This window comes from Diorhabda carinulata, chromosome X (assembly GCF_026250575.1).
Source record: "Diorhabda carinulata isolate Delta chromosome X, icDioCari1.1, whole genome shotgun sequence".
In the NCBI taxonomy this organism is placed as follows: Eukaryota; Metazoa; Arthropoda; class Insecta; order Coleoptera; family Chrysomelidae; genus Diorhabda; species Diorhabda carinulata.
The window spans coordinates 25,432,288-25,447,775 of NC_079472.1; the positions used below are offsets into that span (position 1 = coordinate 25,432,288).

Genomic DNA, 15,488 nt, shown 5'->3' on the forward strand with positions numbered 1-15,488 from the left:
ATTTATCATTTTAAAATAATTGTCTTCTTCTCTTCGATTTCATTTTATATTTTGTTTCAGGTGAAAAAGAATGGAGTGTGGCGTCCAAAGTGCAATGCTGAGTGTACCACCAGTCGGGGAGAGTGGAGTACAGCAGTCTTTGCCTGCCGTCTACTCTCCGTCAGATGCAGATCAAGCACAATTTGAAGCCGACAAAAGAGCTGTCTACAAGTTAGTACCGTTTCAATGATTTACTAGATTTTTCACTCAATTATTGACCATTAAAACTAAACGTTCTTTTCAAAATAAATTGAAAAATATTTTCTTTTGCTTTAAAGTAAGAACAAAAACTTCTTTTGTTATTTACCTCAAAGAGGAATACAAAATTTTCTTGTACTAATAAATAAAATCTGTAATTGAATACTCCAACATAGAACGTCGCTCATATAAAATACAAAATACTAAGAAATTCTGTTCTATTAAATCATATACGAGGGTTGCTACTTCAGTTTTGACATAGACAAATATAAACAAATATTTATAATTGCATACTACTTTATTATTTTCCAAAATATTCTCCATTAAGATCAATACACTTTTGCGTGCGTTTAAATTAATTGTCGAAGAAGGTACCTCCAAAACATATGATTTAAACGCATCAACTGCTTCTTCAGATGTAGAAAAACGTTGACCTCGCAATTTATTTTTGATCAGCGAAAATAAGAAGAAATTATTGGGTGTCAAACAAGGACTGAACGGCGGCTAACTCATCAATTCGATGTTTCGATTGTTCAAAAACGTTTTTGATTGAACTGATATGTGACACCTCGCATTGTCTTGGTGGAGAATAATTCTTCTGTTGCGATTGTTTACCCTGATTTTTTCGGCAAACAAATGCTGCCAACGCGAACAAATTTTTTCAAAAGCCAAAGGTTCATGCAATATTTGCGAATGGAACTAATGCCCAAGTACTCCTTAATCCCATGGTATGTCACATGAGGATCTTACAATATCTGTTTATGCACGACGTCGATGTTTTCTGGCATAACAGCCGACGTCTTCGAACTTCATCTTGTAGCGAAGTGTGACCACAATTCAATTCGGAAAACCAGCGAAATACAATGGCTCAAGATGGTAACAACACGTTCTGAGTACATTCAACATTAAAAATGTCCAACTTTATGATGGTAATGTCAAATTGACATATTCCCATCAGTGTTGCTGTATCTCAAAGTAGCAGCCCTCTTATGAAAAGATTTTGTTGCCGTGTCGCCAGGATCTGCTAAAGTATTTTTATTATTTGTTTTTGCCTTTCAATATCTTCTCAACACTACTCACTAAAGTTTAGGATACGGTTCTATATTTGATGTTGGAATAGAGCTTGTAAATGTTAGATTGACTACATGGTCCTAACCAAATCAAAGTTCAAATTAAAATGCAGATATAGGTAGAAAAACCATCATTGTAAACCCTCCCCTATGATGCGTAACTAGTTGAAACTAACTAAAAATGTGTATAATAGAAGCTCATATTATTTTCTTAAATGTATTCTTTAGACATCCGCTATTTCCTCTTCTGGCTCTTCTTTTCGAAAGATGTGAACTTGCTACTCAATCTTCGGACCCTCAATCTAGTGACGCTTTCAATTTAGATATACAAGCGTTTGTACAACACCAAGAACGTGATAGAAAACCTTTTTTGGCTAATGAACCTGAAATTGATGGACTGGTAAGTTATTGTACAATGTTGTATTTTGTTTCTTTGTGGACATTGTCCTTTTCTATAATGCAAAGAAACATTTGCGAAACTTATAATGAAAAATTAATATGAAATTAAAATATGAACAACGAAAAAAACTTTTAGTATGTCCCCACGCAGGTAAAGAAATATTGAAATTGCTTGAATCAGCATCCTGTATTCAGCCTTCCTAGTATCATATAGAACTTCACCAAATAGCACGGTTCAGATGATTATGCTTTAGATAGAACGAAGCTCAAATGCTTTAAAATTTTGGTTAGTATCCGATGTAGGTAGCAAATATGTAATAAACGGCTTTCCATATTTGAGAAAAGATAAAAGTAGAAAACCTGCAGCTCCTCATTGAGAATTTGTCACTATGAAACCGACGAAATGGCCAGAAATTATTCGGTAAAATTTAAATCTCGGAGATGGGCTTTGGAATATTTTTTTACTATATTGGATTTAGCCAGGAGGAACAAAATCTATCTAAAATGTAAAAAGAATAAAATGTAGATTATGTACTCTTGAATAAAGAATAGTATATTGTGCATCAAGTGGGAAAAGTTTTCTCACGAAAGAGGAAGTTTGTGGCACGAGCCAGAAAAGCGAGCAAACACACGAGTGAGAAAAGTACTTTTCCTACATGTTTTACAACAATCTTTTTCTACAACTTCACAAATTTAAATAATAGAAGTAATGGAACTTGATGTTTATTTTTATGATTAGTAAAACTAAAACAATACTAAAGTATCCTCTTAACTGTTAAATACTATAATTTAACATTGTAGTTGATTCTGAAGTTTTTATAATTTTGTATAGTTAAACCCGGAACGTCATTTCTTTTTATTAAGTTTTCTGTTATGTTAATTTTAGATGTTGAGAGTTGATTGTTCATATACGGTGTATTTTCTGCCTCCATTCCTGTAAACGGTTTGAGTGATAGTGGTTTTTCAATGGAGTTGACGATTTTATTAGCAACGTTAACTTTATTTTTAATAGACTCTTCCACGCATTCTTCTACCACGGTACTGTATTGCCATCCTCCGTGGCATTTTAAGCTTAAAATATATTTTTTAAATTATTGCCGAAGATCTTCTGAAGCAGTGTAATTTTAAAAAATTGCAATTGTCTTAGCCATACTACCGAATTTGTTAATGCCAACTACCTGTCTAGTACATTTTCCGTGTTTGTAATTTGAGATAATTTAAAAAGAAATGTTTTTCTGGCAAATCTATCGGTCAAAGAGTAACATATTTTTTATATATCTCATAAAATTCTCTCGATAGAGTGAACGTTCTTGGCTTTTTTGTTTTCGTGTTATCTAATTTCACAAGTAAAGCTCAATTTAAATCCTCTAAATTATCGATTCTTAATTTCAACAACCCTCTACGACATTCCCCTGCTACGCCTGTAGCTACTGCTGTCTGCAAATAAAGAAGCCAGAATTTTAAAAAATTCTTGCCACCCGAGAGCTTTGAACTCGGAACTACTGAGTTCCAAGCGGACACACTATCATCCACTGCACCATTGACCATTGATTTAAATGTATTGGTTAAAAGAACAAATATCTATCTACCATATTTTGAAATATAATTATTTAAATCTTTTTATCTACTGAAAAACCCACTAATTAGAAAAATCTATGTTAATTCAAGGAAAAAATTAAATTAAATTCTAAAAATAGTTCCTTCTAAATAAATTTACATTTATTGGTAGATATTCCTTGTCTGGAGCTTCGTTTAAAAATCTCTGCAATGGGTCTGCTGTCAATATGTTTGATTTTTTGAGGACGTAATTGTTGGATTTTCTTTTCAAACATGAACGTAATTTCTGATAGAGGATATATCAATGTTATTTTTTAAACTGATAGTACTTCGGCAACATTGAATTTTGTGACCAAAATGTAGACACCTTTACAATTTTCGATAACTCTTCAAAATATACCAAATGTACAGTTTCCGAAAAAAATTTCATTTTTGTATTTCCTCTCCATTCCATAAATTTCTCGTATGCTAATTCATATTTTTTTCTTGAAATTTTCGGCAACAAATCTAAAGTTACTTTTGCAGCTTTTTCGAAAATCGTGACTACTGTCATTATCTATATTATTTATTATAAATTGGTATAATTATGCCCTACTAAAATAATATTTAATGAAAATTGCGAATTTTTAAAGCCACCTTAGACCACCAAACTACCTTAAGAATTTTAAAAACTTCTATAATCTCATAGTTGTGTCAACTATTTATAGATGACAATGTCCAACTGAGTTTTTCTCGATTTTTTTTTAATCTCCATATAAATGAATGTGGTGTGGGCAAAGTGTCGTGAGAAAGAATATTTCTCAAAGTTTGAGTAATACTGGTGTTCGGTAGGGAGACAGACTTATCACAACCCTATTCAACATCATAATGGATCAAATTATCGAGAAAGTCAACAAAGTCAATGCAGGATACAGAATGGGTCACCACTCCCTAAAGGTATTGTTTTATGCAGACGATGGTATTGCCGTAGCAGAAAATGAAGACGACTTACAACGTCTACTGTATAAGATGAAAATTTCTGCCGAAAAATTCAATATGAACATCTCAGTCAACAAGACACAATAAATGGTAATATCAAAAAATCCTATTAGATGCAAATTGGCAGTCGATAGCGGAATAATACAGCGGGTATCAAGATTCAACCACTTGGGAGGGAATATATCTAGTGAAAAAAATCTGACAGAGGAGGCACGAACACAAGCGATAAAAGCCTCAAAAGTCAGAGGCTGTCTGAGAGATTTAGTGTGGAGAAACAAAGCGATGAGCTCACAGAGCAAGACCAGATGAAAATACTGCGATCCAACAAGGGAGTAACCCTCGGGGATCTAATAAGGAGTGATGGCATAAGAGAAGAATTGGGCGTACAGAATGTGGTGAGATGGGTCAGGGCACGAAAAAGATCCTGGAGGGATCACGTAGGAAGAATGCCAGAAGACAGATGAGCAAAGTGAGCTAAAACTCAGACCTGTAGGCAGACCACCAAAGAGGTGGTACGAGAGCTGGAGTTCAGCTTCTCAGGAAAATCCAAGAAGAAGGATATTCCTGAGGATTGAATCGGACCTGGTCCTATATATATATATATATATATATATATATATATATATATATATATATATATATATATATATATATATATATATATATATATATATATACATTTATGATACGACTATATAATCTTTAAACACAGGCCATAATACATTCTCATTTTTCATATATTCATTCACATTTTCATATATTTTTTAGATGATTAAGGCAATTCAAGTATTAAGGATACATTTATTAGAATTAGAAAAAGTTCAAGAATTATGCAAAGACTTCTGCAATAGATACATCACATGTTTAAAAGGAAAGATGCAGTCAGAGAATTTATTGAGGTCCGACTATCCACAAGGTATATAAAACAAACAAATAAAATTTTTGAATGCGTTACTTAATTAATATTAATCATTTTCAGATGTTTTGGGCAGTGGAATGATGTCCAGTATGGAAAATAATAATAATAGTATGATGCCGCATGGTAATTCAGAAAGTGGATCGGCTTCAAATAGCCCAGTGCAATATTCTATTAGTCCGCCCCAGCAAGTAAGTTTACATTTTAAAGTGTTATTCGAAGTTTTTAAATAATCTTAACAAGAAACGAGGGTTTTAACTGTAAAATTTACTGTAATATTAATTTTTTAGGTTCACCCAAATCCCGCTATGATTGAACGACCTATGGATACGCCAACCACTTATCCACTACCTCCATACGTTGGGAATAGCGGTCCGACTCCTCCGTTGCCGCCTTCTCAGCCACCCCCACCTCCAGATAATCTCATTGTTCACGGCTCTACGCCATTGGGACAAATCGGAGCCAATTTGTGTTCCTCTGTAACTCCAAGTGAGAGTTCAGGACCTCTGTCTCCTGCCCCAACTACACCAGGTGGCTCAGCAGATGACTGTGATAGTGATTTTAATTCTAAGGGTGGCAGGAAACAAAAGAGAGGAGTGCTGCCTAAACATGCTACTAGTGTCATGAGGTCGTGGTTGTTTCAACACCTTGTGGTAAAATTTTATACATTTTCTTCATATCAAATCCATGTGCTAATAAAAATTTATATATTTCAAATTTATTCTGGTTATCATATCATATCTCACATAGATCTAAACCATACAGCAATTTTGAAAGTCTTCCTACTAAATTGAGTGGAATTTTAATGGTTTTTTTGTGTGTGAGTCACAATTCACAATTTATATTCTGTTAATCCAATAAATTAGTAAGTTATATAGAACAATTTCCAATTATTTCGAAAAATATTTTAGCATCCATATCCAACAGAAGACGAAAAACGACATATAGCAGCTCAAACTAACCTAACACTGTTGCAAGTCAACAACTGGTTTATAAATGCAAGACGTAGAATTTTACAACCGATGTTAGATGCTACTAATCCTTCAGATACCAACAGTGCTACTAATTCACCGAGTCATAAGAAAAAGAAGAGTCACAATAATAATAGAAGGTTCTGGCAACAAGATTTCGGTAACATGCCTGCACAATTGGACAGTGGTGAGTTACACATATTAGAATTTTGATTTTTTCTTCTTTTAATTTCATATGCGTTAATTTAAAGACAAAAATAAAAAATTATTGGTATATAAATAAATTGTTGGATGTAAGCCTAATTGACACCTTAAAGATGTTGGAACTACCTACTTGATAAAACACAAGACAACAACAATGGACATACCATTTGAATATTGATTTCACGGTAAAGTTTCTGTAACAATTCATTTTTTTTAACATTGACGTTCACTTTGTATGTGTAGTCGTTTTTAATTACACTGTCGAATGTTCTATCCCTTTTTTAATTTGAATTTAACCCAAGTGGTTATGGGCCCTGAAGAAGTTGAATACATGGTCGTACCTTAATCAAGTTTGTTTTCTGAACTGGTGTATTGCTCTTGCTAATTTTGTACTTATTTTTTGTCTTGTCTCATTTTTTGTGCCTTTTTGTTGCTTAACATTGTTCCTAAGTACTTAAAGGTGTCGAATAATTCGAAAATGAGATCATGTTTCTTGTTTATGAACTTACTTAGTTATTTCAATTTCTATATATTTTGTCTTTTTCTAATTTATTTTCAATCTTATTTTCCCTGCCTCTCTTACAATTTTTCTAATGTGCTTTCTAGACTCTTTTGGTCCTTTGCTAATAGAGTTAAATCATCAGCATATGCTATTACTTGTATTGATTTATTAATGATACCATCGATATTACATTCCCTTATTATGCTTTCAACTGCAACGTTAAACAATACTGTTGAGAGTCTATCTCCCTGCCGTACCCCAACTTTTATTCCAAATACCTCAGATGATATTACCCTTGCCCTAGAATTAAGCAGTCATTTTTAATAATTGCATCAACTTTAGAGCTCCTTTTAGATTTTCTATTCCCTTTATAAATGACCTCTTTCAGACTGTCGAATGCTTGTTTGAAGTCGATGAAAAGCATTTGCATATTAATGTTGTGCTCATAGCTTTTTTCTACCACTTGTTTTATAGTATATATCGTATATACAGTTGATTTTCCTTGTTTAAAACTTTTTTGATATTCCCCTATTTCTAGTTCCACTCCTTTTTTCATTCTCTTATTTATTATTGTCGTTAGTATTTTGTGTATGGTTTTAAGCAAACTAATACCTCTATAATTGCTTACATATGTTGAGATTTGCTCCTTTCACTATTGGTATAATCAATCCAGTTGAACTCTTTCTCGGCATTGCTTCTGTTTCCGATACTCTTTCTATAATCTTAAATATTTTGTATCTTAGGTTATTTTCACAATATTTTATTAGTTCATTCACTATTTCCTATGGTCCTCCTGTTTTCTTGTGTTTCAGTTTGTTGATTATGTCATTACATTTCGTCGGTGTTTCTTCATTTTCTAGTATTATACTATTGTCACTAATATCATCTTCTTCATATTCATTATCTTCTTCCGTTAATAATTTTTTTATATACTGACTCCATTCTTTTTCATTAATATTTGTTGTAGTTCATTTTCTATTTTGTTTCTTCTTTTGTTGATATAATTTTACATTATTTTTATTATCATTTACCAAGTAAGTTGAAATGCTCTGGACATCAATATTCCCTCACACTTCGAGATATTGTGGATAGAAGCTTCGTAACAGAATCAGACAAGAAAACAAGACAAGACTTCAGTTGTATTTCTAAATTGTTCTCAGATTGATACATTCAATAGATCTTTTTTGGAGTATCCTTCAATTTAGATTTTTTTAGTTTTTCCTATCTACTCCCTTTTATTGTGATCTGTGTATTGTCTTGTAGCCGATTCCATAGAAGGGTTCAGTTCCTATGAAAATTTTAGTAGTTCCTACTTTAGCAAGTTTGTTTGCTAATTTACTTTCTTCCACTCCAGTATATCCTGGAATCTATTGGAGGATGAATTTATTCTTCTATCTCATTTGACTTGACGAGATGGTCCCAAATTAGCTTGGATCATATAACAATAGAATTGATAGCTCTTATGGCTACTTGACTATGATAATCTCATGTTTGCGATAATTTTATTTCTAGTTGAACTAGACACATTTTCAATTGTATATATTTCGGCTTGAAAAATACTTGATATAATGCATAGGCTTTCATTGTGTTGATTTCTGGACGTGAAAGGGCATGTTAAAAAAGTCATGGAATTAAGGAGTTATTAGATTGTTAGAAAGGAGAGTAGAAATAGAGAAAATTTTCATACCCTATATGAACAAAATGAGTTGCTTGAAAAAAATCGAATATTTTTTAACTCAATATACAATATATGTTTTTTATTTAGGCATTTTGTCGAGTTCAGACGAGGAAGGCGATTCATATAGTAGTGATGGTGAAGAAGGTAGCTTAGTTATAGACGCAAATGCTCAGAGTGGTGAAGTTAACCAACAAAATGGTCATACAGTAGATGTTTTAGGTTATAACAATAGTCCGGACGCCGATAGACAGTGAAATTATCTGAGATTTAATGTTCCTTAAAGGTGAGTTTTAACAAAAATTGAATGGATCTTTGTCTTATAAGCTCTCCTTAAAAACTATCTTCAGACATGATTTCTCCAATTTAAAAGTAGTATATTTCACATTACACACTATATAGTTATAATATGGCTTCAATTTTAAAAGGGCAAATAAAACCTTGCTGATAACGGTTTATAAAAATTATTTTGAAGGTTCTTTTATGTTGCAAACGCTTGTTGAACTTTTAATCCTCTTCATTTAGTCAAATAATTGATCAGTAAAATATGTAACCAGTATAAAAAGTATGCAAACACTTTCATACTTGGCACTGTAATAAATTGCTTAACTAATTATGTCCATGAAAAATTGAGCCAATAAAAAAATATTTACACAGTTGCTGGATAACTAGTTTGGATAGTTACATGTAAAACAATTATTTATTGTATTCACATTAGTCTAATCTATCTCTATTAATTTTTTTTCAGATAAGCTTGTAGGCGGAGGTTAATTTAAGTAATCGTTTGAATTCATTTTATCAATTTGATCATCATTTCAAACATACAATTTTGTTGAACATTTGTTGTTATTCACCAAATCCGAAATGTGTAATTATAAATGGAAGTTTATTTATAGACGTTCTAGAAGAAAGTATATTGTATGTAAATTATGATCTAACCCACAGTAGTGGGATTGTGTCACAAATTCCAATTGTGTAAAGATTAAACTACACAATATTTCTTTAAGATTAGCAATAAAAGAATGAATTAATTTTTTAAACAAATTGGATATTCGTGTCATCACAGCTATTTGAAAATACTAGTCACAAGACTAAAACAAATAAGTAGTAACCAAATGCAAAAAAGTCATAAGACTGAATGGAAGAAATATATGTAAAGTAACAAAACAAGTAACAATACTTCTTTTGTGTTGCCCAACTTTCATTATTATGTTCTTGGAAACAATCCAAACAAACTTGGTACATCTAACCATATAACCTTTGTAATCTATACATTATTATGCGTTTGTTGATTCAAACTATAAGTTTTAAATTATTATGAAAAATGATTATAAAAACGATAAAATAAGAACATTTATATTAAAACGACAAAGCCATATTACTATTGATTATTAAACTGTTATGTAAAACATATTTCACTTTTTGTCTTTATAAAGTTGATTCAAAGAAAAATTTACTCGAAGTCAACTGTTAATTTGAAAAAAACATTCAGTTTGCTTAAGAATGTTTTAAATATCACATTAAAAATGACATAGACGTAAATAAATATTCAGATTGCAACGATATTTTTGCAATTATCGCTCAAATTTCATTCAATCCTGGTGTAGTTATAATTACTTTGAAACATATCAAAATCTTTATTTACCTTGATGTTCTTAGTTTTAAAGTATATTTAATATATGACCTATAGGCTGGAAAATTTGATAGATAATAAGAAAATAAAATATCAACAAAGGACATAGAATGCTGGAGAAGAAGCTAATATTTGATAAGGACGCAGTTCAGGAATGAAAAAAATGAAAAGTAGAATGCAACGCAATAAAATCATGATTAATTACATTCGAGAATGTCGGAGACAATAGGAAAATATAAGTAGATGAGAAAAATGTGTGGGATCGCACAAGAAGGAAAAGATACCTATACTTTAGATTGTTTCACCTTACATTTCTATGTAGCAAAACTTGATATTGCAATCTGAATATCGAATGGAAAATGTGATTAATTATTTGTTATCAATTTTTAGTTTGTAATTGCTTACTTGTCTACTACTGACTGCATAAATCATCTCAATGCCAATAACAAACTACGTGGCACCAAAAAGATTTGTGATAATATACAAGTTTAATTTCAAAATAGCCTGGTGCATTTATTTTTTTATTGTTTTCGTATTATCAAACGCAGCTTTCTTGTTTTTTTAATCTGTAATTAAAGCTGACATGCTGACTGGTTGTCGGATTACCAAAAAACATCAGATTATCAAATATTGTATTTCTTTGATCGATTTTAGCCGTATATACGCATGCACATAGTCAAGAAAAATCTACCATCTTTCATTATCAATACCTAGCTTTTAAAAAATTGAAAAACATACTCACATAATTAGTTAAGGCATTAATTTTAACATAAAAATATCTTCTATTTCAATTGAAAGAGTTTGTTAATTTTTTTTCTGTTTTTATTGTGGCCACTGCTGCAAAATGTTGTTGCAATCAAGTTCACACTCTTCGCACAAGAATTTGCCCAAACATTTGCAGCCGATATAACTTCAGAAAGTTTACTATTCGGAAGCTCCTCCAATATTTCAACTTCATTAGATGTGATTTTTTTAATATGTCTTAATTAGAATTAACGGTTTTACTTGTTGCCATGCAAATGCTGCAATAACTACAGAGTCTTTAATGCAAAATTTCTTCAAAAGTGACGTGATCTCTCCGTCTGGTTGGTACACAATATCCGTCAGTAGACGCTTGTTATAATCGCCGTTAATGTCTTGATGACATTCTAATCCATTCATTGGATCAGAGCCGTTGAGTTTTTCGGCAAATACATAACCTAAAACGGTCGAAGTATTAAAAAACATCCTATGACTCAAAGGAAAATTACCTCTATGTAACCATTTTTCGTTCTAACTTTTAAGTAATCCATATCTGGATGTCCAGGAGCGTTATCTAGCTTTTATTGGCAGTTTGTTGTTCTTCGAGTGCTTTTTTACACCAGACACAAAGAGGTTCAAAAACTAGTCATTGAACACTTCTTGTGTTACCCACGTCCGCCTTTGATCCTTATAAACAACTTAGAGGTTTTCAATTTTTGTGTTTTTGAATACTTGGGGATTTTTGGATTTACCCACAATTAACAGTTTCAGCATATGACTTCCAGCTCCATTTGCACACACCATTAGTTTCATTTTCCTTTTTTTGATCAGACATTTTTGGTTCATTCGATGTTATAAATGATTTTGATGGAAGTTTACGTCAATTTAAGCCAGTTTCATCGGCATTGTACACTTGTTCAGGTGTAAGGCCCAGTTCAATGATTTTTGCATTTTTATTTAGATTGGCAATAAAACTAGAAACTGACTCATTAGCAGATAATTTCTCGCCGCTCATATGTATGAAACGAATACCATAGGGCTTCTAAAAATTTTCGAACCACCAAACACTAGCGCGAAAATAATCTTTTTTCGTAATTTGTTGCTAAAAAACTTGACTTTTTCTTTTAGAATGTCACCAGAAATTGTGGCATGTCTCTTTCTATGTTGCTGGAGCCATGAATGAAGAGCTTCTTCAACTTGTGGATATTCGCAGATTCCTCCTTTTTCCTTTTCCTCATATTTTCTTTTTCTTATTTTTCTTAATTTATGTAATAGGATCGCCATGCCACCGCCGAAATAGCGTTCGTAGATGGTCTTGATCTGCATCGTCCGGATTTTTGCATTGGTCTCGGATATTTTAAGTGTTCATTGAAATAATCTATTGTTTTTGATTCTCGATAGTGATACTGTTATTATTTAAAGTCTCGTTAATCATCATGTTTTGTGTGGTTGAGGATTCATTATAAATTCGTCCAGTCTCATCACTCTTATCAGTACCAGTTAGTCTTGTTTCCACAGATGGGGGGCTGTCCCCATTATTAATATGACTTCCTGCTTTTATGACATCCATCTGTAAAATATTTATTTTAGATTTCATCTCTAGATGGTACATGTAGTGGGTTCAGTATTTGTTTTTACTACTAAGAGAAATCCATCAGAGTTAATTTCATCTTCCGATAAAACAGTTTCAGCTAAATAATCATCAGTATTCTTGTCAGCTAGGACTTTATTTTCAAATGTTCGGAGCTTTTCGAGCATCCAATCCACTATTTCCACAATACTTGATCTGAACGCCGTCAAAACCTTGTAGATGCTTGGAAAATCGGCAGAAGCCAATTCATTCGCATTTACTCGTTCTGCTTCTTAGACGTCTAATTGTATATTTTTCTCTATCGTATTTTGAACGCACTTGGAATAGTCCACTGCCTGCAGGTCATAAGGAAACAATCCGCATCGCTTGAATCCTTGGCGGATATGCTCTGATATGTTTATGTTTGAAAGAGCTTGTTGGAAAACAGATGCGAAAAATGTCTTGGATAGTATTTTATCCATATTTTCATTTTACCAATTTCTGACAGAATTCTGCCAATAAACTTTCAAAGGCTTAAATACAGCCACATCAGCTGGTTGCATTATATGCATCGAATTCGGGAGCAATGCATACAAGATGATGCCATTCTCATCGCAATATTCACTGATTTCAATTGACATATGCGAACGATTTCCATCGACGAAAAACAAAACTGGTTTCTATTATATTTCGACTCAGAATCCATTTGTTCAGTCCGTTTGCTACATATTCATAAAATATATCAGCACGCATCCACCCACTTTCTGACTTTCCCAAAATCCAATCTGGTGGCATGCTTTCTGCAATTGCCCTTAGCAATTAGCAAAGTTAGCTATCGAGCTGAAACACTTCTCAAAATTAAATAAATGCAAATGTTTGCTATTGGAAGTACATAACAAGAAATTAAAGGTATAACCTACTAACAGCTTTTGATATATTACCTATTTTCGTTCCATTTTTTGGAATTATTTGTCGAGTCAATGACGTGATGTCGGATTACTGAGTGTGTCAGACTAACGAGTAATTTTATTATTAGTACTTAAACCATTTCACAACCCTTTTACATTTCAGAAATACTTACTTTTTATCAGGTACCAATTGTCAGGTAATTCATAAACTAAATTCCAGTACCATCCATTAAACATTGAGCAAACTTCTTTAACACCTGATATTTTTTTCAAGAAATAAGTGTACATATTAATTTCGAATACTATTATAATTGAGTTTTAAAAATTGCTTGATAATTGTTCGGCACAGCTCTACTATAATTTATGCCATTATTGTTTTATAATGTGTTTTGGCATATTTTGAAAATTATTTCAAATACTTTGATAATTTAACATTCCAAAGGCACGAAAAGTCTTAATCGACATTTAAAAGTGAAATCAAACGATATTAAACTACGTTTAAAAGGCTGATTTAGAACGTACGTATTTTGTTCTTGTAATTATTATTTTATCGAAACCAGTATACGTAATATATACCTCAGAATACTATAAAAGCAACACAATATTTAACTGCAAAAACTTGAAGATGTAATTATAAAATGTTTGCAGTTAGATTTTGTGCGTGTTGTGTATACGCATTCTTGAAATTTATGCTCATTTCAGTATTATATAATTGTAATTTTATTAAAATAAGAATCTACTTACCTGTAAATGCTATACTGTTGAATGTTATTAATATATCTATAGTAGCGAAGTATTCTATTGGTTATCCAGGTTTCTTTTTCAATTTGTCGATTCTAGCGGGCCTCTCATCGACTGGGAACAAAAGCTGTGATACAAAGCAATCGTCTAGTATTTATCGGTATTTGTAGTAGGCTATTCGAAACAATTTTCTTTTTTTCAAAGAATATTAATTGTCAAATAAATAAATTTATTTTCCTCGCATCAGAACAGAATTGATTTTCATTTTACCCTTGTACCGACGAAAGCTTAGTAACGGAACGGGTCCAGTAGTATCATGTCACAGGTTTAGTTTGTTTATGCTAATTCAGTCGATTTGTATCTGGCAACTTTCTTTTCCCAGTGAAAAGGAGACCTTATAGATCTTTAGTATATTCTCAATGCATCAAAGGGTTTAATGTGAGTATAAAATTTTTTTAGCGTCATCCGACTCATGACAAGATAACACATATCTTGATTTATCTATGAAGTATTTTTTTCATCAAAAACCAATATACTTTGTTACTTATCCATTTTCTACAAATTATATCAAAACAAAAAGTATTGTTCAGTATTAAAAAACAAGATGAAGAAATTAATTTGTACTCAGAAAATACCATTAGATTGTTTACTGGTAAAAGATCATATAAATTTTCGAGTACAGTTTTAAGTATACTATTTGAAACAAATATACGTAATTATACAATAAATAGTATAAGAAAAACCGAAAAATTTCCATCCAATGCATATATTTAGGAGTTTGTTATTGTAGATCTGTAATTTTTAACTATTTCTGTCTTTATTCTCTAAAAATGGTTGACATAAAATGATTCTTCCTAACATAAGTTCCACTACTTGTGTTCTTAATACAGTAGTATCAGTATTCAATGATTAATCACACAAAACCAAATTTTCAAGTTGAAAAATTTTTAAGAAAATTCTCCATTTCACTAGCATATTTATACACAATTATTCAGGCACATATATTTACACAGTTTCAGAAAAAAAAAACATTAAAGTTAAGAACCAAAATACTACCACATAAACTTCAAACTACAGAAGCTATTCTTATTTGTATGATTTTCAACTATTTTCTTACTGACATAGTTTTATTAATTTTGATTACCAATTTTTTTAAATAATGATACCTACTTAAAATATACAATTCAAATAGTTTATACATTATATATATATATATATATATATATATATATATATATATATATATATATATATATATATATATATATATATATATATATATATATATATATATATGTATACATATTTTGAAAGTTTTTAATGTCAATTACAAATTTCTTTTATAAACAATTTTGTGTCGACCATTTTGATCTCCAATGTATACGT

General features: G+C 31.4%; 1 protein-coding gene across 2 annotated transcripts in view; it reads left to right on the forward strand.

Moving 5' to 3' along the window:
* LOC130901364 (homeobox protein PKNOX2-like) overlaps nt 1-15,046 on the forward strand; it is a 56,432-nt gene extending 41,386 nt beyond the window's left edge. For both annotated transcript variants that reach the window (XM_057812689.1, XM_057812690.1), the window contains exons 2-9: nt 61-210; nt 1,536-1,707; nt 5,010-5,157; nt 5,221-5,348; nt 5,448-5,810; nt 6,069-6,315; nt 8,600-8,795; nt 9,258-15,046. In XM_057812689.1, the coding sequence (XP_057668672.1) occupies nt 71-210; nt 1,536-1,707; nt 5,010-5,157; nt 5,221-5,348; nt 5,448-5,810; nt 6,069-6,315; nt 8,600-8,766 (1,365 nt within the window). In that variant the 5' untranslated portion in view covers nt 61-70 and the 3' untranslated portion in view covers nt 8,767-8,795; nt 9,258-15,046. The remainder of the gene's footprint in view (nt 1-60; nt 211-1,535; nt 1,708-5,009; nt 5,158-5,220; nt 5,349-5,447; nt 5,811-6,068; nt 6,316-8,599; nt 8,796-9,257) is intronic.
* The last annotated feature ends 442 nt before the right edge of the window (nt 15,047-15,488 follow it).